This window comes from Ambystoma mexicanum, chromosome 2p, assembly GCF_040938575.1.
Source record: "Ambystoma mexicanum isolate Mex_15411 chromosome 2p, UKY_AmexF1_1, whole genome shotgun sequence".
NCBI classification, from domain to species: Eukaryota; Metazoa; Chordata; class Amphibia; order Caudata; family Ambystomatidae; genus Ambystoma; species Ambystoma mexicanum.
The window spans coordinates 222,901,937-222,928,735 of record NC_090923.1 but is presented as its reverse complement, the minus strand read 5'-3'; the positions used below and the strand labels follow the sequence as shown (position 1 = coordinate 222,928,735).

The window sequence follows — 26,799 nt, the reverse complement described above, 5'->3', positions numbered from 1 at the left end:
ACAGCTCTGGCCACAGACAAAGTAGGAGACCCTCCCACTAAAAGGTAGCTCAGCCAGTAAGTGTTTGATATGAATATTTGTGTACAGCTTTCAGCAACTAATCTGAAGGTTCACTTCTCATGGTTGTTAAAATGATAGCCATTCGGTTTGATTATAACCCCATATTTTTGAGGTATGTAATAAAAACTGTACATTGTGTTACAGCGAATGAAAGCTTTCTCGCTCTGCTGTAATTAGTATTGCACCAATACTTTTTACACAAACGCATGTGGATTATAATTATCGGTTTCTTTGGTAGACGGGAAGCCTGCAATGAAGGAGAAGGTGATCCACCTCTTTATGTGAATGTCAACATGTTCAGTGGGCAACTGATGAATACCTGGATTGACTCTCTGCAGGCCTTCTTCCCTGGATTACAGGTATGCAATCTTTTTCCAATTTTCTCATTTCAGGCATTTTGACTAGTATCTTATGATTCATGACTTTTCTGTTTCTTGTTTCCAGAATTGCTGTAAAGGTCCAAGTTAAGTGCAGAAAAGATATGCATTGTAAAATTCCAGAGCTGCTACTAGGGTTTGTCCCCGATATTCCTGTTGAACCTCTTCTCACTATAAATAACTATTCATTTACGTTTGCTTGTGTAGTATAGGTGAGGGCTATGTACCTCTCAAACCATAGCGCTATGCTTTTGAAATGTGACCTGATTGGGCACCAAATGTTTAAAAACTAGGATGAAATTCCAAGAGGCATCTTTGGAGCAATTTTAGTTTGGTGTTGATATGGCTATATGTACATGTGTGCTATGGGCTACATTGTTGTTTTTTAAGTTATAGGCCTAAAGGCACTGTTCAATTGTGGCTGTTGTGATCTATGAAGACTGCAATACCCTGTGGAGTGGTTCATGGGGTCCCCAAGTATGACACCTTTTGATATGTGCCATGCACAACAATTTTATCAAGATTATTTCAAGTGGTAGTGGTAGCGATATGTTAACTAACCACTCGGGTACCCGAATATGCTGGTCTGATAAAAACATCAACGCGGCTGGAAGCATGGTGCAAATGGCGGATGATAACATACTGTCCCAGCTCCAAAACATGTCCATAAATGAGATAGAACATTGGGCCGCCACATTTTCCTCTACACACGCGACATCTGCCACAAACCAAATAGCGACAGATGTTAAAACATCAGTAATATACGACAAAAGCATAAGAGATGCTAAACGCAGGTTAAGAGCAGAAATCCGACAAGCCAAATATACCAGTAAATCCTTTGGAGATTACCATGAATTATGCAGAACTCTAAAAAATAAATATAGAACGTGGATTAAAGTAAAAAAACATGAGCAAAAACTTAAGCAATGGCAATTTATGGTTCAAACCATATGCTCCAAAAACACGAGAAGCATATGGTCTCTACTCGGCCAAGCAAGGGGTAGCGGTAGTAAGGATCTGATCAACCCGATAAGTGCAAACAAATGGACAGATTTCCTTATGCGCCGTAATATCCCCAACGAGGAGGTGGGCAAGCAGGTAGAAAAAATGACACCAAGATCTGTCCCTTTCAGCATAACAAGTGAACATCTAATCTGTAAAATTAAAAAGCTTAAGTCGTCCAGGGCTCCAGGGCCTAACGGCCTCTCAAATGCTGTGCTGAGGAGCCAGCCGGAATTCTGGGCTAAATTCGCAAGCATATTGTTTGGCAAAGTATTGGCGGATGGGAGAATTCCTAAATCATGGCAACATGCCTATTTAATACCAATCTTCAAGAGGGGTGACAGGAAGGATCCCTGTAATTTTAGACTACTTTCAATGCTTGACTGCACAGGGAAGCTATTTGCATCGCTCTTACTGGAGAAATTGGAAGAATGGGCAACCAAAACTGAAATACTTAATACTTTTCAGAGTGGCTTCCGAAGAGGCTATTCCACAATCCACAATATCATCATTTTAGACACTCTGCGTTCAAAAGCCTTAAGAAAAGGCAATCCTCCATTATATGCCTTGTTTGTAGACTTTAAAGCAGCCTTTGACTCAGTCCGCCGAGAAAAACTGTGGGCAAAACTCGAGCTATTAGGCTGCCCTGAGACCCTTCTGTATTACCTAAAATTACTGCATGAGGACAACACAGTGGCCTGCAGACTTAGTGCTCAGGGTGATTTGACAGCTAGGATTCCACAGAACTGTGGCGTCAAGCAGGGATGCGTGACGGCCCCATTTCTGTACAATCTGTTTACATATGACCTTCCAGGTGCAATCTTAAGCGAAAATAACTGCTCTCCCGTAGTCGGCACTATCCATTGCGCAGTGTTAGCGTATGCAGATGATTTGATAATTATGGATCATACTTTCAGCGGTCTATGGAGGTCCGCTTTGAAGTTATGGGAATATGCTGCAAATAACGACCTAAATATCAATCAGGAGAAAACTCAGGTGATGGTCTTTTCAAATAAAAAGATTGCACGACCCAGATTAATACTGCATGGAACAGAAATTAAATATACCCAGCAATACAAATACCTTGGGGTTGAAATTGATGCTAAACTGGGCTATAACACCTGCATCCAAATGAGGAAAAATCGGGCAGCTCAAGTAACGTCGTTGATCAGCCAATTTGCACGACAGAATTGTGGAATGTCTCTATGTGGAATCCGTCAAATCTATACACAGGTTCTAACGCCTATGATCGTTTACGGGCTGGAAGCCCTACTGCAAATGGACCTAAGCTGGCTGCAAGTGATAGAGGGGAAGTTCTGGAAAAGAATCCTAGGCCTCCCTCAATCTATCCCAATGGCATTGTTAAGATTGGAAGTTGGGGTCTCCTCCCTAAGGTCCATTGTCCTGAAAAGGAGAGCAGAACTGTATTTAAAGATATCTAAACAACCAGAATCTCGGCTATTAAAAGAATATGGCATGGAAATTACAAAAGAAACCACCAAATGCCATTTGAAAAAAGAGACTGAAGCCCTCGTGAGGACAATATGTTGGACCATGAGTGGAGAGAAGTTCAATGATCCTCAAAAAAAAGCTCTATCCAAAAAAATTGATCTTTGGGATTGGCTAGAAAACTACGCACATCTCGACAAGCTTCCAAAATATAAATTCATACATTACATGCTCTACTCATTCAAGCAAATGCAGCCATATTTAACCCTTAGTCCTTCTAGTAGACAGACGATTTCTACTCTTATTGAGGGTTGATAATCTGCCGCTGCTGACCAACAAAAGCAAGTATAACGGCTTATCTTCTACAGAGAGATACTGTAGACTCTGCAAGGACAAGAGATGTAAAGAAACAGCTAATCATGTCCTAACTAGTTGTGTAAATATGATGGACACTTACTTAGCAAATTACGGCAACTTTGTCCATGATATGGAGTTTGTAGGCGAAGTTGACTTTTGGCACCGCCTCACAAACACTCAAAGTAAGCAGCTGCAGATTGCCACCTTTAGAGTATGGTTGGAAATTGAAAGAACTCTGAACATCTCTGTATTAACCTGTTTAACACCATGGCATTGAGTTCTGCAGAGACTTATGATTCTTTGTTCCATATACCTCAGCATGGGTAATCGCTATTAGTGTTTAAAGATTAGAAGAATAGCAAGAGCTATAAATGTTAAATTATGATGAGCTTAATGGTAACTCAAATTTTCGTTTGTTGTTAGTAATAATATGTAACAAGTAATAGGTTTCTCTTTTTTTTTTTTTTCTTCTTCTTCTTCTTATGCGGTTTTCTTTCATTAGTTTTATATTTTATAATGCATTTATATTTGATCTTATATAATTTATAAATATGTGAAAAGTTTAAATATAAACTGTAACACATTATTAATAATAATAAATAATTTCTATCTCCTCTGGAATGGATTCAAACATGACTGAAACAAAAGTATGCCCCATTAACTCTTGAGACTATTTCCGACTACCAAAGAAGGGATGGCATGAAAACCGATTTGATGAACTACATTCCTGCTGCCACATATTGCTCATGACAACCCACAATCTTCACTCAGCGTTACTCCTTAAAGTGACCAGGGCTCTGAAGGCTACAAGTATGCTTCAAAGCGGTTAGGCATCAAACTGTTTTTGATGCTGAAAAACCAGATTGCACTGAACAAGTAGCCCATTCCATTGGTGGTACCGGGAAGTCGGGTGCAGGAAACAGTGCTAGAGGGTTGGCGGCGGTACCACCAGACATTACAAGTCCTGGCGGATTGGGAAGTCAGGCACTGGACTATGCAAATCCCCATTCCTGAACTCTGAAGCACCCGCACCGTTGCCAACGGTACCAGTGCTTTTGTGACCACTCTGCTTTCCGGGGCTGTTGCGCCTGGCATGTGCCCGGCGCCCTTATTTCCAGAGTGGCAGACTTGTAACGAGGCCCATTATTTAACAATTCTGAAATTGTGCTGGTGGCTGCCTCGAAATATTACTGTGGAATATTTTCAGATTTTCTTTAGTCATACAAGCTTTCGAATGTTATTGAGAAAAGTAATTTTCTGCAATGCCGTAAAGACTTTTTTATCTAGAACTTTGCATTGCGCTAGTGTAGACATTATATGTAGACATGATCGAGCGCTCAGTGTAGCGCGAAACGCGTTGTCTGCAGGCTGCAGACCATGGCGTCCTGCCTCTGTCTCTATGTTGCTGCATATGTATTGCATTTCGTTTTTTGTAATACTATTTTTATTCTATAAACATTAAAGTCACCCTTATTTTATACACAGTGTCTTTTTGTGTTTTTTCCGTATTTCTGGAGTGTGGCATTACGCCTGGCCTGCGGGAATGCGGGTCGCCATTTCCTCTTTTCTTTGATATATATATATATATATATATATATATATATATATATATATCTATATCTTTTATTGGGCCATTATAAATTGACCATAAACTGACACATCTGTTACTGCAGCGATTTGGTAGCCATAGATGCATAGTATCTTGGTTGGTTTTTACAGCAGCAAGTAAGAGTTATTTCTTTTTTCTTTTTTTGTTGTAGGTTTTAAAGGGTGACATAGAAGATGCAATCTGTCTACATGCTTTCTATTACGCCATCTGGAAACGATATGGTGCATTGCCTGAAAGGTATAACTGGCAGCTGCAGGCCCCAGATGTCCCGTTCTATCCTCTTCGGCCTGAGCTAGTGGAGTCAACTTATCTACTGTATCAGGTACAAACCTCTTTATGCCATCTGCCCCATTATAGCATGATTCGCAGTTTGTTTTTGCCCTGTATCAAACAGGTTTGCTGAACATAGGTAAAGTATCTGGATTTAAAGCGGCAAAGCGGTATGCTCGTTGGTGTGGATCGCTGTTTATGTGCTGTCGAATACAGAGTAATGTCTTTTATTGCTTGGGCTCATGGTACATTCTGAACTATGTAAAGGAACAATTGTCCTGCTTAACTTTATCTAATTTGTTTTTCTTCTACTCCATTCTTCTCCTCCCACTCCGGACATGTGCCATTGACCATAAAAATTAAAGGTCTCTGGGTATCCTTCTGAAACACTGTGTGCATGCATGTTTAGGTGCTTAACCAAATGCTGTGAGTTTCTCTGGTAAATAAATATCCACTCATTGTGTAATACACACATTTAAGCAGTGTAATACAAACATTAATCTCTTAGTGCTTACAATATTGATGGGCTTCTTTTCAAAGATTGATTTACCAAAGATGACATTCTGTAGGTAAATAGGGATAGAATCCTTTGTCAACTATTATTATTATTTTTTATTACTGTTTAAATACTTACGGTTATTCATTGTGGCCCTCCAGATGTTTGTGACAATTCCATAGCCGGTGAAAGATCATTGCAGCTGTAGTCTGCAACAACCATGTAATTCTGTATATCACTGTTTTTTCTGAAGCAAAGTTTCCTAATCTTTGAAAAAGCAGCCAATAGGATGAGGGATGTGAAGTGGCTTGAGGTGGACATTGCCTAAGCAATTGCTGTTAGCCTGAAGCAAATACAGATGATATGGCATTTATAACGTGCCTATAAGCAAGTGTTTCAAGGCGCGACGAGGCAAGGGAGGGGGAACAGAAGGAAGACCGAGACCATGATCATACTAGGCCAGGTGTCATTCAGATCACGCAAGTGAAGGGGAACAGTGCGGGGGGGAGGGGACAGTGCAGTACATGGGGTAAATGGAATAAATAAACACAATGAATAGAATAAATAAAGCAATAAGTAAAAGTACAGCCAGCTAGTGGCAAGTGCAAGGGTAAGTGCAGAGTTCAGGTGTCTAGTGCTGGTAGAGGACTGTAGGGATACAGAAAACCATCCCCAAGTGCAGGGGTTTCCTGGGCGGCAGTGCAGGTGTGCAACTGGTGGGGAGGGGACCTGGGCTAGAGATCAGAGGGTGGCTAGGTAACTAGTGCAGTTTCATGTAGTTTCATCCAGAATTTCAGCAGGGGAGAGGCGGAGAGAAAGCAGAAGCAAAGAGGAAGGCTTTGAGGTGCTTCCGGAACCGGAGATGGCTCGCCTCAAGTTTCATGGAGGCCGTTCCAAAGGGAGGCCCCAGCTGAAGAAAGATCTACCACCAACTCATTGCTTGGAGAAGTGACTGACCCTGAGGGAGTTGGAGGCAGATGAGTGAAGAGCTCGAGAAGGAAGATATTTAGGAAGAGAGAGTTGAAGGTATTGCGGTCCCAGGCACCAGAAGGCCTTGTGGACAATGCAGAGGGTTTCAAACTTAATCCTCGCAGCCACTGGAGCCAGAGCAGGGATTTCTGGCCTCGAGACAAGATGCCAGGGCTTGAGGCCAAGGACAAGTCTTGCAGTCCTGTTCTGGATGAGTTGCAGTGGGCGGAGAGTAGAAGCAGGCAGATTTAGGAAGAGGCTGTTGCAATAGTCCAGCCTAGAGAACCAGAGCTCTGGAGGCAGTGAGCTTCTGGGGGAAGAAGAGGAAAGGAAGAATACCTCCGAGGAGGTGCAGCTGGTAGTGTGACTTCTTGGATATGTCGGAGATGTGAGGAGAGTGTGGAGTCGAAGATAACGCCAAGGTTTTTAGCCTTGCAGGAAGAGGGCCAAGAGAGGCCAGCCAGAGTGACGGGAAAGGAGTGAGCGGGTGTGCCAATTAGGAGATTCCCAGTCTTGCTGGCATTAAGGCAGAGGTCATTGGCGGCACACCACTCCTGGATATCAGACAGTCGGAGATGAGAGAAGAGGTGGCTGAAGGTAGCCTGAAAATGAGCAGAGTGTCATCCGCTTAGCACTGAAAGTTGGGGCAAGGTATTGGTTGAAATGCCAGGGAGAGAGGTTAGACCCCTGGGGTACACTACATGAAGGAGAGGAAGGACCCAATTTGGACCTGGGAGGGTCGATCAGAGAAGAAAGAAGTCAGACACGCCAGATGCATAATTTAAAACGTTATCCACTGGGTCGTGAGATTGAGGGGGGTTGTGTGTGTTTTCTGTTACGCATTTTGGCTCTCAACTGTCACCAAAAAGGCACGACTTCTTGTTTTGTGTTATTTTCCTGTTGCAACAAACATTTAGGTGGTGGGAATGTTAGCATGTTCGCAACTCCAAATAAAAATCTAATTATTGGTCCATTTTCGTTCTCAGGCTACAAAGAATCCCTTCTACCTTCATGTGGGCATGGACATTCTGCAGAGTCTGGAGAAACACACAAAAGTGAAGTTAGTATTCAGATATTCTTCTCTCCCTGAATGTTTTGTCTATTGACACTTGTGAGGTTAATTATAGTTCCACATGGAATTTCAGACATTGTTCACCTTAGCCTCATTATATTGGTTATTCTGTGAATGTTGTGTGAATTTGATTAACTCTACCTCCTGAAATGAATCGCATCCAAATTTGTTCACTTGCACATATTCTCTTTTTGCTTATTCTTGATTAACCTTTATGCTCTCGCATGATTGTTAAAATAATGCATTTCTGGGCTCTTTACAGGTGTGGTTATGCAACCCTACACCATGTGATTGATAAATCCACAGAGGATCGCATGGAGAGCTTTTTTTTAAGCGAGACCTGCAAGTATTTATTCCTGGTGAGTACTGATAATGTCCAAAAGGTGCCACAGAGTATTATGGAAAACTATATCTGCAATACCATTTATTATATATATATATATATATATATATATATATATATCACCTTTCTCCACACCGTGTACACGGTGCAGTCCTGAGCCGCACTCCTGGAGTTGTGTGCCAAAATTCGAGTAAGTATTCGTGTTCTCACAAAACTGGCTGCAACATCTTGCGATTACAATTTCTTCTTTATTAGTTACAAAAATTAAAATTCAATGTGGAAACCTCCAGCCCTTGCCCTGCAACAAAAGGAAAACCCCGGCGATGACGCGTTACACTACGGCGTGTAGCTTGATCACATGAATTCTACTCGATTAGAAGACACAGCTTTTGAATCTTTTCCCACTAAGAAGCAGTTAAAACCAACAAAGGACTACGACCATATGTGCAATACACAATGCCTGTACAGCCCGCCCGCCATCTTGGAATGATTTTATTATAAAAACGTTATATTCGACTGTGCAATGACAAAATTTCATTTTACCCTGTTTGAGTGAGTATGCATACCATTAATATTAAGGTTTAAAAGATGCTGTTTGTCCCAGTATTATCAGTTATCTTTCTGGGATAATATAGACTGACTTAATTCCAATATTTCAGCACATGTGGAATGTAAATATTAGGTCCGCAATATAAAGTGCATAGTGCATTTGATGTACAATACCCCATATCATTGCATTTGATTGCATAAGAGATAATTGTAAGTTTTACATTTGCATAGTGCAAACGTTTAGCATACATGGATATTGCATTAATTTATCTACAATAAGCTGACCTAATTCCAATATTTCAACACATATCAATAGTATATGTCTTCAGTCCACGATGTAAAGTGCATAGTGCATTTAAGTCCAGAGTATAAAATGCATGATTGTTACCCATATCGCTACCATCAAGTACGTTGCAGCTATGGTAGTTGTAAATTGCCATGACGTGATTAGGGCTGATTGATCCCATGAAATGTAAAGGGTCTCTCAATTCACATGACGCACAGTATTTCCTAAAATGTCTTGCCGGGACTAGTGCTTGTAGACCACCTAAGGTAAGGAGCCCCGGGTTAAAGTGTCTTATCTCACTGATAACCCAATACTGGGACCTGTGTTTAGTTCATGGACCTTTCTTTCTCTTAATGTACAGTGCATTACAGCTTGAGGTACTACGCACAATCTTGTAAAGTCAAGATCAGAGTGGTACTATGCGCAGATTTCTATCACTCCATTCATTTCAGACGGGTTAGCCCTAAAAAGATTTTGTTGGGGACAAAAAGATTTTTTGTTATGGGTTAGATAACGTGTGTCTAAGAATTACATTAAAAACAATCTCCCAACCGGAATCCCTGGATGGGAGAAAACCTCTTAGAGTAGAGCGTTCTAAGGGAAAAGTAAACACATTTTCAGTGAATGATCAATATTCTACTTTGGACAATGAGTTTTAGAGGCTATGAGATAACCCAATATATTAAACACCTAGGAAAGTATAAAATTCCTCATCAATATTGTGCCCCAATGGAAACTTGCTCTCAAAGTCAATGATATATCTCGTTTCTCTTTGTCTTAACAGCTTTTCTGTCTCATCCCCTGGGTCCGATCTTTACTTGTTGTAACCCTATGAACGTGAGGTCGCAGACTTTCCCTTCATGTTTCTCCCAAAAATGTTTTGCTATAGGATATGTATAGTCCTGATTTTTGATGGCTCTGATATGTTGCTGTATGCGTGTCTTTAGTTTGCACTTGGTACTCCCTATGTACCATTTGTTGCAAGTGCATTTGAGTGCATAAACAATGTACTCTGAGTCACAGGTTATTCTGTCCATGATGGAGACAGTTCTCTTGAGTACCGGATGTAAAAACGTGCTGCATTCCTCCGCATATTGGCATATCTTGCATTTTCTGCATTTGTAGAAGCCATCTTTTCTACTACTTAACCAGGTTTGCTGACGGGAGATGGCGTCTGGCGGCATAAAGCTACTCACTAGTTTATATTTTATAGATTGACATTTGTGGAAGGAGAAGTTCGGATGTTCTCCCAGTGACTGTTTCAGATCTGTGTCCACTACCAGGGTGTTCCAGTGTTTACGTATTACGCCTTTGATGTATTTGGCAGATTGTCCATATGTCAGAACCAGACAAGTAACGGCTTTTTGGTCCGTGTTCAGATTCCTATTCGTGTGATCCAATAATAGAGTAGATTTCACACATTGACGTGCCTTAAGATAGGCTCTCTGAATAATTTGTTTCGGGTAGCATTGTTGCTTAAAACCCCATGCCGTGATTTTACTTTCTTCGTCATGGGAACTGAGTTCCGAACAATTTCTTCGAAGTCGAATAAACTCGCCATAAGGAATACTCCAGATAAAATTTTGGCAGTGGGAACTTTTGGCATGCAGTGGAACATTAGCTCCTGTGGGTTTGCAAAATGATTTCGTTTTGATTCTCCCATCTTCCTTTTGAACCCTGACATCCAAGAACGCTACTTCCTTATATAATCTTTGTTAAAAGGACGTTATTGTTTGTTCAAAGTAAAACCGAAAACCCTTGAAATTCGCCAGTTATGGTAAGCTAAGCAACCATAACTCGCGGCACCACCGTGAACTGCAAAGGCTAACACCCAGGACATCAAAGATGACATTACAAATGTCATTGATGACATCACATGTGCATTTACTTTTCATGGAAAGTCTGTACAAGGGATTCTTATTGTAATGTTGATTAAAAAAAAAAAGTGTCAAGGATCATTGGAATAAATATCATGAGGTACGTAGCGCATTAAGGATTGCATTGATACAAATAGCATTCAATTATGAAGTTCTTTCCAGCATACTAAGGTACATATGTAGAAACATAGGTATAGTGAGCAGCAGACATGATTGAGGTGCAATATTAATAATCTTGCTATGTTGAATACAAAAATTATAAATGCTTTGTTTTTAGAGTTCTGCATACTGTAAACATTTAGTAAGTACCTAATAAACATGATTACATTATTGCAAACAAAACACAGACAACAACACATACAAATATGAGTATATACAGGGAAAATGAAGTAAACAAAAAACAGTATTACCAGACAATCTTAATGCTTAACTAATTATCTTCATGCACAGAAATGATTGCTCTACTTCAAAGCGAATACTTCCCTATGTATTACTATCACATAATGTGACTGAACCCTAAGGAAAGTGTGAGTACAATGTGTATATATATATGATCATATCCAGGGAAAGAACAGTAATAAAAAAACAGCAGAACTATATAAGAAAGTGTTCATAACCTTACTGATCATCTTCATACATAGAAAGCATTGCTGTCTTCCAAGTCTGTTTTCCCTATGTATGTTTCATATGCTGTGAGTGAACTGCAAGTGAATTGCTGTAAGAACATATTTGAAGTAGAAGTCTACAAATATAGTACTTTTTGAATGTTTAGTTCCTGACTGTTACTGGCCTAGATATGTCAGTAAAGAAAAAAAGAGGGAGGCAGACATATGTCATCTTTGATGTCCTGGGTGTTGGCCTTAGCAGTGCACGGTGGTGGTGCGAGTTATGGGTGCTTAGCTTACCATAACTGGCGAATTTCAAGGGTTTTTCAGTTTTACTTTGAACCATAACGTCCTTTTTTTAACATTTTTTTATTTCACTGAAATTCATAGGTTTTTCTCAGTGCATGCTATTTTCCTACAACTTACTAATATCATACTTACCCAATATAGCAATATTTGTGTCCAATTTAAGTGTTACCTTAAAACTCTGCCATTTCCCACCTTCTAGAATCATTTTTAACACTTCTATACACTTTTTGCAACTATTTCAACTAGTTTTGCATCCGTGGACTTCTACGAACATCTGACTTCATTGCGGAACTTCCGGACAGTGCCAGATGACCATACGCTGGCGTGCGGCATGATGACGTGTCCGAGAACCCGTCCGCACTTCACGAGAACATCCGTGCTTCGCGGACAGTTCGCAACGGCATTAACTTTCAACTTCAAAATTTCCCTTGCACAGCTCCAACACCTATTGCTACTCATTATCCATTAACAATCTAGTACACACTTATAGCAAAACTGCTATTTATCTTAAAATGGCATCAGCTAATTCCATCCCTCCTCCCCAAGAGCCACCACCACTGCTGTAATCAAGGAGCATGAGAAACACTGCACCCTACCTTAGAAATAACACACATTTCCCCCTGTCCACCTACCCCTCCATATTAGTGTTTGGTGCCTCTTCCCTCATTTCCTCCCCATATTTTGTTCTTGGCTCTCCTGCCAAAAAAATCAAAAACAAAAGAAATGTTCCTTTAGGAACCACCTTTCACAGTTTAAAAAAAAAAAAAACGTATAGACTCCATCTACTTTATATTTCTCAGTAAAGTACATAGACTCAATAAGACTTTCCAATATTTCCATTAGCATTTTGTGTTATGCTAATGGAAATATTGTGGTGTTCATCCTCTGTTCCAGGGACTGGAATGGTAGATACCGGCCTGGCAGCCCAAGTGAAGCGAGGGTGGATAACGAAGTCTCTGGACCTTTATTCCCCCCTTTCCAGTCCATGTAATGGTGGATGAAGGCCATTAGCACCCTAGGTGCCCAAAGGGGGGGGGGGGAGAAGAGAGAGAGAGAGAGAGAGAGAGAGAGAGAGAGAGAGAGAGAGAGAGATATTAATTAGGATGATGTGGCGGGTGTTAGTATGAGGACAGCTATACCGAATGTGTCATAGTATTGCTGTGTTCTAGTTGAGTGGTGGTGTATAGGAGAGAGTAAGTGTGGTAGTGTGATATGGTGGTTTTCAGTAAGGCAGTTCCATGCGCTCTATCCACCTCACCTGATCCATCTACATCTGTTTTATCCGCTCCATTCGTTCCACCTGTTCTATCCATTCCAACAGTTTCATCAACTCCATCTGTACTATCTACTTCATTCGTTCTGTTCAGTTTATCCATTTCTATTTACACTGGCAGTTTTAGTTTTCAATTTTTCTCGATGCTGGATTGTTAGTTTTGATTCAGCAACCGTAGGTTACTGTTTATTGTCGCCGTTTATACTGTTTGTGTTAAGAGTTGATTTTTAGGGGAAGAGCTACGTTTTCAGTAATTTGTGGAAAGACATGAGGTCTTCGGTGAGTTGGATGTGGGGTGGATGTGAGTTCCACAGAGTGGGGGCCTGGGCTGAGCAAGATGATCCACCTAACCTTACTGAGTTGGTTTTTGGTATCACTAGGAGGTGGGCAGAGCTTGATCTTAGAGTGCGTGGTGGATGGTAGGGTCTTAATTTGTCCTGAAGATATTGAGGTCCAGTTTTGTGCATTGCTCTGTGCAAGATGCATAAGGTTTTGAAGGTCAAATAGCAGAAAGAAGCCTCCACACACTAGATGTGAGAAGAGCAGTTATCGATGATCTGGTAAAGACAAAGCCACTAAGGAAAACAAACCAGTTCTTCGTTTCAGTGGCAGCTGGTAGAGAAGGGGACCCCATCTCTAAATCAGCGATATCAAAGTGAGTCGTGAATTGCATTACACCGTTATACTCTTGTCAAGAGAGACCTGCTATTCGCACCTAGAGCACGCTCTATTCTGGGAACAGGGGCTGCCATAGCATTAATTACAAATGTTCCTCTTGAGTCCATTTGTAAAGCAGCAATCTGGAGTTCTGTACACACCTTTACACAACACTACTATCTGGATACACACTTTAGGTCTGATTTTCAGATCGGACAAGCGGTGCGAAGACTTTGGTACTGTTCGTTCTCCCATCCCACCACCATCTCTGGGTACTGCTTGCTAGTTTATGCCAGCATGTGATTCTAAGCAGATTAACAAACATCGGAAGACCTGCATTACTCACTGTAATAGTATTTCTGATGATTGTATCTGCTTAGAGACCGTTTCTCCCCACGTGAAGTAGAAGGAACATAGCCATCTTAAACCTTCTCTCTTCTGTACTCACTTACGCTGACTAGAAGGCTCCCTTACGGTAGAAAACAAAAACACAATCGGGTGGACCTCGACGCGTTGCAACTTTTGGGTACACTACACGTCACGTTGGGGATAGTGTTAGTCACGCCCATGTCCACGTCCCCTTTCGATCTTTGAAAGAAAGCTGCAGTACTCTGCGATTAACACTAGATGTTAGACTATATGCACAGCATAAATGCTTGCCTCTGATGCAGGGTAGCTTCCACATTACAAGGTAGAACCCCTTAAAAGACTAGTTTACCAGTCGGTCCATCTTGGAATGGTAACCTGGCTATGGCATTTGCAAATTGCATATTTTCACGACCCCATAAAACGTGTGCAACACTCTCATATTTTTCGAGGGGCTTTTTTTGTAAATGGGGTCAAGTGGTTAGGCACATGTCTCCCCCGCTCCTTTTTTCACTTCTTCTTTTTTTTTAAATCTTTCTTGCCAAACTTTTACTCAAGTTTGTAGGTGCATGTGGGTGTAGATCTTTATAGATATGCGTATCTCCAAGGCCGGTTATCAAAGGGGTCAGAACATTTAGATATTATTTTTAATTGGGAGTTCAGCTCGAACTAAAAGCCTGTAAAACTGCTGAGAAAGTAATGGACATGGTTACATTTGTTTTTGATAATATGCTTTCCTTCATAAGGAAAGTATGATGTTCTTATAACTACAGGATATACTGAAAGTTAGCATTTGAAATTGTAAAACCTTAAAGTTATAATGTTGGTACAATCAGTTAATATCTCCTTTTTGTGACCTCTCCCACCCCTCAGCCAAGGCTGGGGTGGCTCAAGCCAGCTTGCGCCTCATTACTTGACTCTCGCCAACATAGAGACAGGCAGGCAGTGGAGAGCAAAGGGAAGTACAGAGTGCTGGATAGGTAAATGATATGGCGTGCCCTGCATAACTGACTAGGACTATCCTTCCACAGAGCTCAGGGATGGGGCAAAGTCCATACTGTGTGGTGGTTTTGAAAAACCTGATAATTTAGTAATTGCATATAGGAACAAAAGGTCAGCCACCTGTTTGGACAGTCGGAGGAACCACAACAAAATTCTTCCACCAAGATACCACCACCAAAGACTGATAGTAGATTTAATGTATTGTATACATTTTTAAATAAATGGACTGGGAAGACGGATGGTGGAAACGAAGGGGGTGTGGCATACACCCCTCCAACCTTCCTGTAGGCTACCTCTACCCTAGCCCAGACTCTCCCTGACTTACTCTAAAGAAAGGGAACGCCTACTTTCAAAGTCTTTCTAATATTCATTGGGACTTTTTTTAATTATTTTTTTTTTAAGTGATACCTCTGGTCTGGACTGCCTGATGTCACAAGGAACTTCTCTTCCAAGCTCTACTCTCCCTCCCGCTTCATCTCCTGGTCTCCCCTCACTTTATTTCTCTGCTGTCTCAACTCTTTTTGCCCTCACCTTTTTACATCCCTGCCACCCACTCACCACACTCCGCTCATCTGGTACTACTGCTGTACACACAATACCTTAAGCCTGGTATTGGGCCATTTTGTTCGCTTTCTACATCACAACATGGGTCTCTTTCCCCAAAAGCCTACGAGAACACTGGACTTCGTAGTTGGACTTTGTCAAGGTGATATGAGAGACTGTGTCCCCAAATAACCAGTGCTACCAATTTTGCCTGTGAGAGTGCCTGCCATGTTGCAACGTTGTTGAAGAATCCATGTTTGACTTCATGTCTGTGTTGCTGAGAACTGTTCGTCTTCCCACTGCGGGTGAATGACCATTTTGTAGCTCGGCTGCACCGCGTGATTGAGGACCGTGAAATCAAGCTCTCTGGTCTGCAATTTATGAGGATTTATTCTGCTTTTCTGCAGATGGCTCCTTGTCTCTTAGCTTCCGAATGTGCTGTTATTCTCTGACCTTGGCTGCAAGCTTTGGCTTGCTGTTCTGTGCAGCCTAGTTCTGCTTTTCTTTACCTCCTAGTCCTGGGGCTTGTGGTCTCATGTAACATCGTTATAGAGATACTATGATTTCTATACATCTATGCCGTGATATGTTTCTTATAGGTTAGCAGTATTCAGTTCTTCCAGGCTTCTTATACGATCCTGTAGCTCCGTAGGGTGGGTTGCGATAAGAGTCTGCAAGCTTGCCCTGCATCTCTTTTGCCTTGCGTTCAGCGTTTCTGCACTTGGCTAAATGAGGAAAAACAATAAAAGCGTTTGGCATTATGTAGATGTATCTGTCCTCTATCTACAGAACTGGGTAAGCATGTGCTTAGTGTGCGCATGTGTGTGCGCCAGTGTAACTGGTTGCTATGTCGTGGTGTCAACGCCGTCTGCACAATAGTTTTTCGTTGTCGGTCAATCTGATCCATCGGGGAATTTGGATCCATGTTCAGGGTAGTGGCACCTGTATCCATAAAGACATTGATTGGATAAGGTTTGAATGGCTGTCTAAGAGAATATCTGTTCTCATATGTGGATGTCAATGGCACTCCTGGGGGCTGTCCAAACAGTGAGTTGCTTTGTGCGTTCTTGACTATTCACGCTTTCATGGGGATGAGGAGGGGCATTCCAGGGACCCTCTCTTCACTTCCAGGTTGGTTGAGGATTTTTGTGTCTCCTGCTTCGCTGCTGTCTCTTCACGCTCTTCTTTTTCTTTTTTTCTTTGGCCCCAGCATTTGCCTTTTTGGGTGATTTGTGTCCTCACTTTTTGACAAGAAAATTCCCGATCATTTAATTTCTCTATTCTGTTCCTTTGGTTCTGGTCCCAGTTGTCTTGCTGGCACCCAGGTGCATTCTGGGAGTTGCTTTCCTGAGAGGCGAGACCTGGCGAGAAAATAGGCTGACCATCATTATGGAAGGGACCAGCAGACCTGCGGAATGCACACTGTGGGTGGGGTGGGGTTTACTGGTGAACCCTGCTTGCACCCACCCAAACCCACTTTACCCTCATCTGGGGTAGGATGAGCTTGGGCATACACACTTGTAGGTGTTAGGCACTCATGGTTGTCGGAGACACCATAAGGTAGACGTTCTGTACGTATTCAGTACTTGGAGAAGCAATCTAGTAGTGGCAGTGGGATGGCTGGGGGCACTCAAACTGAGTCTCCATGTTAGGGTAGAAGGTGGATCTAGGCCAGTCACTGCTAGAACAGCCTTTTTTTCTGGGGGAGGCTTAGGGAGGTCCATAAATACAGGTCCAGGAAGATGGAGTGAAAGGGGCAGCGGGCACAGGAAAGATAAGTGACTGTTTCAATCATCAGTGATTGAAAGCCTGAGGGAGTGAAGTATCCTGAGCGAATCATCCATGTGATCTAGTCCCATGGATGATTTGGAAGGATTTAAACACAGAATAATATGAAAACAGATTCTGCCATTCACCCAATCCCGCCTCCATTTGAGTCCACTGCATATGGACGTGGGTGAAGGTTTTGGCTGGCTGCAGATGGTATAGGTCGCTAAGTTCAGTATCCTGTTTTGAGAAGCCTAAGAGTAAAGGATTCATCCCATGATTACCTGTCATTAGGATGACGGTGCTTTAGTAGAATGAAACGTGAGAATGGGTGTAGGTTTATAGGTTTTTTTTCATAGGTTGATTCTGGCATTTGTAGTTATTGAGGTGAACATTGTGGTCGCTGTCAGAGAAACTCCAATTATGAGCATTAAGGGATAGTGGAAGGAGTAATGTTGAGGGAATAATAGATCCAGCATTGGATGTGGGAAAAAGGTCTCTGAATTTAGGAGTTGTGCATAAAGGCATTCAGTCACTGAATGTGGATAGTGATATGAGAAGTAGGGGGTGGGGGTAGGGGAAGATTTGAGTGTTTTTGGGTTGAATTCAATTTTTGTTTTCTTTTTGCTTTTTTTTCTTTTTTTTAAAAATGTGGTTTTTATTAGGTTTTTACACAACAGTTCTCTCAATGAGAAAAGGAACAAAAGAAAAATGTACATATGGGTTCATAGACATTACAAGGTGGAAATAAAACCAAGATACAATGTACAACTTCGTAACCATAGACCAAACTGAGTAACAGTGAGAACGTTCTACCTAGATTTTCTCATTCTCCTACACCTTCTCTCCCCCCCAGCCCCCAAGGACTAAGAAATCGTGTTACCAAGGAGTCGTGCTTGTGTGGTCTTGTGGCTTTTGTCACTGATTGGAACTGCTTCGGTATAGTGTGTTCAGGGGCTCTCCATTGGGAGGGTGTCTTGTCTTGATTTGGATGGTATCTGGTGGACAGTATGGGAATGGGATCAAAGCAGAGGGGAGGCGGGGAACAGTACCAAGAGGAGCGGGACCCAATCGAGCTCTACGGACAATGGACCCCATCTCCATCAGGGTGGGTGTCTTCTGATGTGTGTTTGCATAGGAAGTCTGACCACAGGACCTCACACTGTGTTGCCCTGCCTTGGAGTGAGGCAGTGATTTTTTATTTTTTTTCCATGGTGCATATGTTCATTAGTGTTAACCCATTGATTCTCAGTTGGGGTCATAGCTGATAAGGCCCGAGCCGCAAGCAGTAGATGGAGGAGGTGGGGGGGCTAGGCCTTGCACTCTCTTCCTCATCCTCCACTTTCTCCAGACCAAATAGGACAAGATGAGGGTCTGCCTTCCTTTGAATCACGTCCAGGTGTCTAATCCACCCCAAGACCTCATCCCAATAGATCCTAATCTTGGGACATCCCCACCACATGTGCCAATAGTCTGCAACTTGTCCACATTCGCGCCAACAGAGTGGGGAGGATGACTGGTACATTTTGGATAGTTTATAAGGGTCATACTGCCAGCGATGCAAGAGTTTGATCGAATGGAGTTTGTATTGGCACGATATGGACGTGCGCGTAGTCATGCGGCACATATTGTCCCACATGTCATCATCGATTTCCAACCCCATGTCTTTCTCCGAGTTCTGAGATTGTGTGCTCCCCCCCCCCCGCCTCTATGAGTAGTTTATACATGGCGGAAATCAGGCCTTTCCTGTCAGTCTTGGTGTCCAAGAGTTTTTCGAAGGGGGTAAGTTCTCTACTTAGTTTTGTTTTCCATGCCGCTTTCGTTAAGACCCCTTTGATCTGTAGGTAATGGAAAGTGGACAGTACGCCTATATTTAGGGCCTCTGTTAGTTCGGGGAGAGTGATGAAGGAATCACATTGGAGCAGCTGGCCTACCCTCTCTAGCCCCGCCTCATACCACGCCTGGAATCTCTCAACATTGGGGATGTGATTATTAATGCCCGGGGACCATAGATGACTCAAGAGGGACGGCCATGTTGTGATTCCTCTTATCTCCGGACCCTCCCTCCATATTTCCCATATGGTGGCAAAGAGCGGATGCTCCTTCGTTTTCCTCAACACTCTTTCGTGGGGTCCATAGCCACTCTGAGAGTGTCGCTGGCTCTAAATAGTGGTTGTCCCTCTCTAGCCACTGTGGTTCTCTATGGTTGCGTAAATGAGGGATGAGCACTCGCAGTTGAGCCGCAACATAGTACTTTTTGAGGTCTGGAAGGCCTACCCCTTCTTTGTCTTTGGGCAACGTTAATGTGTGATGGGCGATTCTGTCGTTTTTCTCCCCCGCCACGTGAACTTAAGGGTCGCTTTTCGAACCTCAGTGAAATATCGCTCCGGGATTTTAATGGGGAGCATCTGAAAGGGATAGAGGAACCTCGGGAGACATGTCATTTTTATGGCGTTAAGTCTGCCAAGCCACGAGATGGTTAATTTGTCCCACCTGGCTAGGTCCGCTTGGAATCTGGCAAGGAGTTTTGGGAAATTTGCCTTTATATAGAGCGTCTATTCGTTTTGTGATTTGAATCCCCAAATATTGCATAGCGTCATGTTCTAGTGTCAGTCCAAGGGAGGAATATTTTGTTTCATTTATCTCTGGTGTCCCCTGGAGGGGGAACAATATGGATTTGGACCGATTGACCCTGATAACTGGCCATATTCTTCAAGGAGGGATATAGCTCGCGGAATGGATCTAGGCGGTTGACCACATGAAGGAGTATGTTGTCAGCATATAATGCCAGCTTGTGCTCTGTATGACCCAGGTGCATCCCTTCTATGCTGGTGTCTGATCGTATTTTATGTGCAAGTGGTTCGAGTGATAAGGCAAACAAGATGGCCGATAGTGGGCATCCCCGTCGGGTTCCTCGCTTCAACCGGAACCACCTGGAATATGTCCCATTCACAAACACTGAAGCTGTGGGCCCCGAGTAGACTGCCTGGATTCCCTTCCTAAGTCTAGGGCCCATTCCAATCTTGCAAAGGACTCCCATTAGGAAGTCCCAGTCAACCCTATCGAATGCTTTTTCTGCGTCGATGGAAAATGAGGGGTCAGTGTCCAGGTTGTAGGAGGCATGTATCAGGTGCAGGGTCTTGCGCATGGTGTCTGCACCCTGGCGACCCAGTATAAAACCAACCTGGTCGGGGTGGATGAGGCGGGGCATGAATGACTCAATCCTAGCAGCCAGGACCCTTGTGTATATCTTCGCGTCTATGTTAATCAGGGCAATGGGGCGATATGATCCACATTTTTTGGGATCTCTCCCTTCTTTCGGGATGACAGTTATGAGTGCTTTAACAAATGAGTCTGGAGCTTTCCCGGTCTCTAGTATTTCATTAAATAAGTCGACTAGGAAGGGCGTAAGCTGTGTGGCAAATGTCTTGTAAAAACCTGCAGTGTACCCATCTTCTCCCGGGGATTTACCTAGTGTTAGTCATTTTATGGCCTCCTGAATCTCCTCCTCGGTTACGGGAGCATCCAGGGCCCTCAGATTCATTGCATGACAGTTTGGGCATATCAATGTCAGATAAGTAGGAGCGAATGCCGGACGAGTCCGGTTCCGTCTCTGGGGTGTATAGGGCTTCATAAAAGTCTGCAAAGGCTTTGGGAATGGTGGTCCTACTTATCGCTGTGCTGGGTCCTCCAACTATTTCCTGTACTCTGCGTTCTGCTTGCTGTGCTCGCAGCCTGGCCGCCAGCAACGGTCTCCAAGTCTCCTTTCTCATAAATCTTTTGTTTGAGGAAGAGGAGTTTGCGTGTTATTTGGTCATGTTCCAGGAGGCAGAGTTCCTCCCTTTTTTTTCCGTGCTTGGCTGGCTTTTTCATGGTTTAGCACATCCCCATCCCTCGCCTCATTTTCTAGTTGAGTGATTTCCTTGCAGAGTCTATTTTCGATCAGAGCCCTTTCTCTGTTCTTGTTGGCTCCCTCCCTCATAAGGATTCCCCTCCAGGTTGCCTTGCCCGCATCCCAGAAGCCCTATTTAGAGACCTCCCCAGTGTCATTCAATCGGAAGTATTTGGCGATCTCAGTTTCCATCTCCAACTTAAAGATGGGGTCTTTCCATAGGGTTTCATTGCTTCTCCATTTCCCCCCTCTGACTGGCAAGGATTCCCATACCATGTCGGCGAACACCATGTTGTGATCAGACCATGTGATTGGTGTGATTTCTGTGTGTGAGGTCGTACCACATAGATCTCTTGAGGTAGAGGTGGTCAATGCGGGTGAGTGTATTGTGTGGGGCTGAAAAGAAGGTGTAAGCTCTCTCTGTGGGGTGCATTTGTCTCCACATATCAGTCAGTCCATACAGTTCCATCATTGGCCTGAATTGAGCGTGATCTCCTCCGAGTTTATCCCGCGTTTCAGGATTACCAGGTTTCCAATCCAACGCGGGATCGGTCCATGTATTAAAATCTCCCCCAAGGATGACATGACCTGATGACTCTAGCATAATCTTAGCAATTGTTTTGGAGAGAAATCTAACTTGCCCTACATTGGGGGAGTAAATCGTGGCAATCGTTGTGGAAACATTCCCAATGGTCCCCGACACCAGCAGGGCACGGCCCTCAACATCTGACCATACCTTTGTGATCGTGAAGTCTAACCCCTTTTTAATGAGAATTCCCACTCCTCACCGGTCCCGAATCCCAGAACGCCTCCCCAGCACCACCCTCTCCTCTCCCTTCATATATTTGGTTTCCTGCAATAGAAGGATATCAATTTTTGATCTGCGAAATTCTCTAAAGACAAGTGATCTTTTCGTTGGTGAATTGAGACCTTTGACATTCAACGTTCCCACCCTTATTGCACCCCTGCAATGTGATTCAGCGGTCATCGTAACAACGGAATCGTAGACCGTACATATTCTCTGACAGTTGTAATATTAGTTCTTAAATTTACACTTGATCCAACACGTGCCTTGGAGGCGATTGGTGTTGGCTAGTCTAGTTTGTCTGGTGGAGTGTGTTCTGGTGAATCTGTCCTTTAAGTATTGTGGGGCTTTATTATAAAGTGATTTGTATGTGAGGGATGCAGTTTTGAGTCCGATTGTCTCGTAGGTGGAGAGCCATTTGTGTTTCCTGCTTGTTTCTGAGATGTGTTCTCTCTTGGGAATGTTCAATGCTGCTCGGAGGGCATTGTTTTGCTGTATCTGAATTTTGTTGATGGTGGATTTAGTAGCTCCTATGTACAATGCGTTGCAGTAGTCTAGTTTGGAGATGATTAGTGCTCTGGCTAGTCTTAGACAACTGTGCTGAGATAAGAATTGTTTTCCTGCTCTGATTAGTTTACATGTGTAAGCTGTTGATGAGGCTAGGGAATTTACTTGTTTGGAGAATGATAAGGTGGAGTCAAGGTATATCCCTAACATTTTTACTTCTTTGGCTACTTGTATACAGTTCTCATCGATAATGAAGGAGGAGTAGTTTGTATTTAGTTTATTAATGAGGGAAGCAGTGCCTAGGATAAGTAGCTCGGTTTTATCATCGTTCAGGCATAGGCCATGGGTTGCCATCCATGCCTGAACGATGCTGTAGATTTTGTTCACTAGTGCCGAGTCCTTTTCGTAGTCCCCTGTGAGTGGGAGGAGGATCTGGGTATCGTCAGCGTATTTAGTTTACACGATACCCAGGTGGTCCAATTCATAAAATGGGCTTAGTGAAAATGTTATAAAGCGTTGGTGAAACGCAAGATCCCTGTGGCACGCCGCAGGTGATGGGAATGGGGTCTGCAGCTGCAGTAGGTGAGAAGACCATCATGGTGCGGTCGCTAAGGAATGATTGGATCCACACTATAGCCTCAGTAGAGAAGTGTGCTGCTGTATCTAGGTGGTTACACAAGACGTTATGATCTACTAAGTCAAATGCGGCAGATAAATCTAATAGGAGGAGAAGTGCTGGTTTACCAGAATCTCGTACTTTATCTATTTGGGCTTTTAAATCAACCAATGCAGTTTCTATGCCATGTAGTGGACGGAAACCGGATTGACGGGAGCCTAGTAGTTGGTTTTGTTCCAGGAAGTTCTGGATTTGGATATATGCCACCTTGTCCAGAATCTTCAGTAGGACGGTACAGTAGTAATCGGTCTATAATTAGTGGGAATAGCTGGGTCTAAGGTTGCCTTTTTAAGGAGTGGGAGCACCCAGGACTCTTTTAGGTTGCTTGGGATGGTACGTGTGGTAAAGGAGGCATTAATCAACTTTGTGATGAACGGTGCTAGGTCTCGTGCAGCATCTTTGATAAGTTGTGCTTGGCAAAGGTCTCCTTTGCAATTGGATGGTTTTAAACCAAGTATTACTTTCTCCACCTCTAGCATAGAGACTTTGGAGAAGTGGAATTGGGTGGTGGATTAAGGTTGGAAAGTGTTTTAGTAGAGTGTGATGTGGCCGATGCTAAGGTCTCTCGTTTTAGTTCTATTTTCTTTTGGAGGTTTAGGACTTTATTGGATAATGAATACTGGATTTCACAGCACCATTTTTTTATCTTTAATGCAGTTATCTTGAGGCTTAATGGGATTTTCCAGTTCTCTGAGTATGGAGAACAGTTTTTTTGTGCTTGAATTAGCTTGTGTAATTCTGTTGTTGTAGGTCTCTTGTTTAGCTGAGATGAAATGTTAGTTAATTTCAGTTTATTTTCCGGAGTGGGGTGGGCTTTCCACGTATTTTCCCATTTCCTTTTTTCTAATCTAAGATTTTTTAGGAGAGGGGTGAACCAGTTGTTCAGGTGGCTCTGTGGTTTACTGTTTCTAAGCTTAAGTGGAGTGATATCATTGAGGGTTTTGTTCATAATCCTTCCACTAATTCGTTGGGGTTTAGGTTGTTAGGTAAAGCGTTCAAAATGGGCATGATACCGGGGAGTAGTTTGTCTAGTGTCATATTTTTTTTTTGTTTCTGGTAAGTGCAGGTGTGCACAAGGTTGTTGCAGTTTAGGAGTTGTAGAGTCCAATGAGAATGAAATTAGATGGTGATCTGCCCATATTTGGGGTGAGATAGTAAGGGTGGAGATTTTGCAGTTATGGTCAGCAATCCAATCTAGGGTTCTCCCTTTGATATGTGTAGGCTCAAACACTCTTTGGGTGTAGCCCAGTTCAGTCAGAATGTTGGAGGCAGCTATGGCTTGTGGATTGATATCATTGAAGCCAATGTTAAGGTCGCCAAGTAATATTGATTGGGTGGTGTCCTTGAGATTTTCTGATAGGGTGGTAGATAAGTCTTCTATGAAAGTTGAGTGGAGGTTTCAATCACATTGCACCAAGAGTCAACCATGGTGTCCCTTTATCAAATGTAAATTCAAGCAAAGAGTACCATACTTATCGAGGCTCAACTGCCCCCCTCCGGAGAGCCGTTTCCTCTGCGATTATTCCTGGAACCTTTCTCCTCTTCGGGCCCTGTGTCTGCCATTCTGTCCTATCCTTAGGAGGACGGTCACGGGATTCATCGCAATCCTGCGGGCCTAATAAATCAGTGCTGCAATCCTTAATCTGTTCAGAGCTCAACCTGATCTTCGTGCCGTCATGTTCGAAAGAGAGAGAAAAGGGATAGCCCCATCTGTAGCGCGTGTCCCGAGATTTAAGCCATGTTGTGAGTGGTTTGCACATTTTCCTCAGGGCTAATGTCCGGGCGGAGAGGTCCTGATATATCGATGTTTGGGCTCCACTCAGGGTGATGGTGCCTCCTCGCCTTTTCCAACACTCTCATCCTATCCCGATACCGGTGAAATCTTGCCAGCACCGATCTCGGGCCTCCGGGCGGGCCTCCCGCTCTGTGGATGCGTTCTGATCTGGGTTCATCAATGTTGTCATCTGCAATAAGGAGCTTGATGATGTCATGAAGGGTCGTTTTTAGGTCTTCCTGTTTCCCCTTCCTTCTCAGGAATCCCAAAAAATCGTAGATTGTTTCGTCTTTCGCGATTCTCCAAATCGTCCATCTTCAGTTTGAATTCTTGCTCTCTTCTTTCTAATTCAGTTATTCTGTGGGTGAGTTGCGTTTCCAAGACTTCAATTGAGGCCTGATTGTTCTCAACTCCTTCAACCCTGTCCTCTATGTTGTCCAGGCGCTGTGTGATTTATCGTGTTTTTTTTGTCTTTGTTTTTCCTCCTCCAATGGTGGCTCCCATATTCCTTATTTCAGCCAGTAAGTCTGCAATATCTCCTTTTGTTGCGGCGGTCTCTGCGCCAGCAGTTAATGTGGCCATGGTGGGGCCGGCGTCGATTCGGGGTGCGGATCCGGATGCGTATATGGCAAGTTTCTGGCAGGCGTTCATGCACCTGATGTTTGCAGTTTCAACATATCTTGAGTGCAGATGCTCGAGTAGCCGGTACCACAGAGGAGGCACACGCCCCTAGTCCAATTTTTCCTTCTTATTTTTTACTTAGAATGTCTCTGGGGGCCTTTCCCTCTGTGGGGGAGATGCATTTTTTGTTACAATCGGAGTGAGGCCCTTATCACCTGTAACAGGTCAGAGTGCACCTCTTGTGTGTCCACCCCTTTGTCACTTTTAGGGAGAGTCGGGGTCTTCAGGTACCCATGGGGGGCTCAATAGTATCGATTGGGGCAACTATCCAGAAGCCCCGAGGACGACCTGTGTCTGGAAGGTAACGCATTGCCTACGTTAGATTTCGCGGGTCCCCCAGGGCGTGGGGCGCAGGCAAGGCTGCAATCAACTGTCGCAGATTCGGGCTGGGGGCCCTGTGCCCTACGGCCAAGCGAGAGGGGGGGACCAACGTGAATCGCTTACTTCTCGTGGTTGGTGCTCCTTGCAGAGGTAGGCGAAGTAATCCCTCCGCGGGAATATTTTGCAGCGGAAGAGTGAGCACAGGGCCCGTGCCTCTGTTGTCCCCACGGGGCGCCTGGCTTCGCACCGCTTGGTTCGTCTCAGATCCTTTCTTCGCTAATGCAGGCCATCGATTGTTCCGCCGAGTCCTCCCATCCAGGAGTGGCGTCGTGTAGATGTAGATGTAGGGGCTCAGCCTCTGGTGCGAACTCCTCTTGGTGTCTGCGCAGCAGTCGCTCCCAGGCGAGTAGAAGTTCCGGGCCGCACCAAGGCCAAATCCAGTTTCGCTTTCGCCGCCACGGGTCTTTGGCGATATTTACTGGAAACGTGGGTCGTTTTCGCCCGGGTTTTCTCCCATGTATGGTTGTAACCTTCATAAACCTTCGTCTCGAGTTTCAACCCGGGGGTGGGGGTCCAAAAGTGGGGGCTCATTCCACTTTTCTGGACCTCGGGACGGGAGCTCACGTTGGAGAGGAACTCATCTGCGCGCCCCCTGGTGGCCACCCCTTTTTCTCCTTTTTAAGATCTAGAGTCTTTGTCATCATAGGCACTTTTGATGGAGTCCTCCCCACCCCCCTTTCACTTGTTTTTATGGTAGCCCGTTTGGCTGCTATGACGGTTGTTCTACTTTTGGATTCATCAGGGGTACAAGCAGATTATAGTAGCCCAATGCACCTACTTGCTAGCCATTTGGGTATTTGTTTTCACATCCTGCTTTATGCCTTTTGTTTTTGGGCCATCCCTTT

At 43.6% G+C, this 26,799-nt stretch overlaps 1 protein-coding gene across 1 annotated transcript in view; it reads left to right on the top strand.

The window, feature by feature from the left end:
• The window catches only part of EDEM1 (ER degradation enhancing alpha-mannosidase like protein 1), a 224,568-nt gene that overhangs the window by 82,487 nt on the left and 115,282 nt on the right, over positions 1-26,799 (top strand). The window contains exons 7-10 of the mRNA XM_069643495.1: positions 299-419; positions 5,006-5,176; positions 7,576-7,649; positions 7,924-8,020. Coding sequence (XP_069499596.1) covers positions 299-419; positions 5,006-5,176; positions 7,576-7,649; positions 7,924-8,020 — 463 coding nt within the window. The remainder of the gene's footprint in view (positions 1-298; positions 420-5,005; positions 5,177-7,575; positions 7,650-7,923; positions 8,021-26,799) is intronic.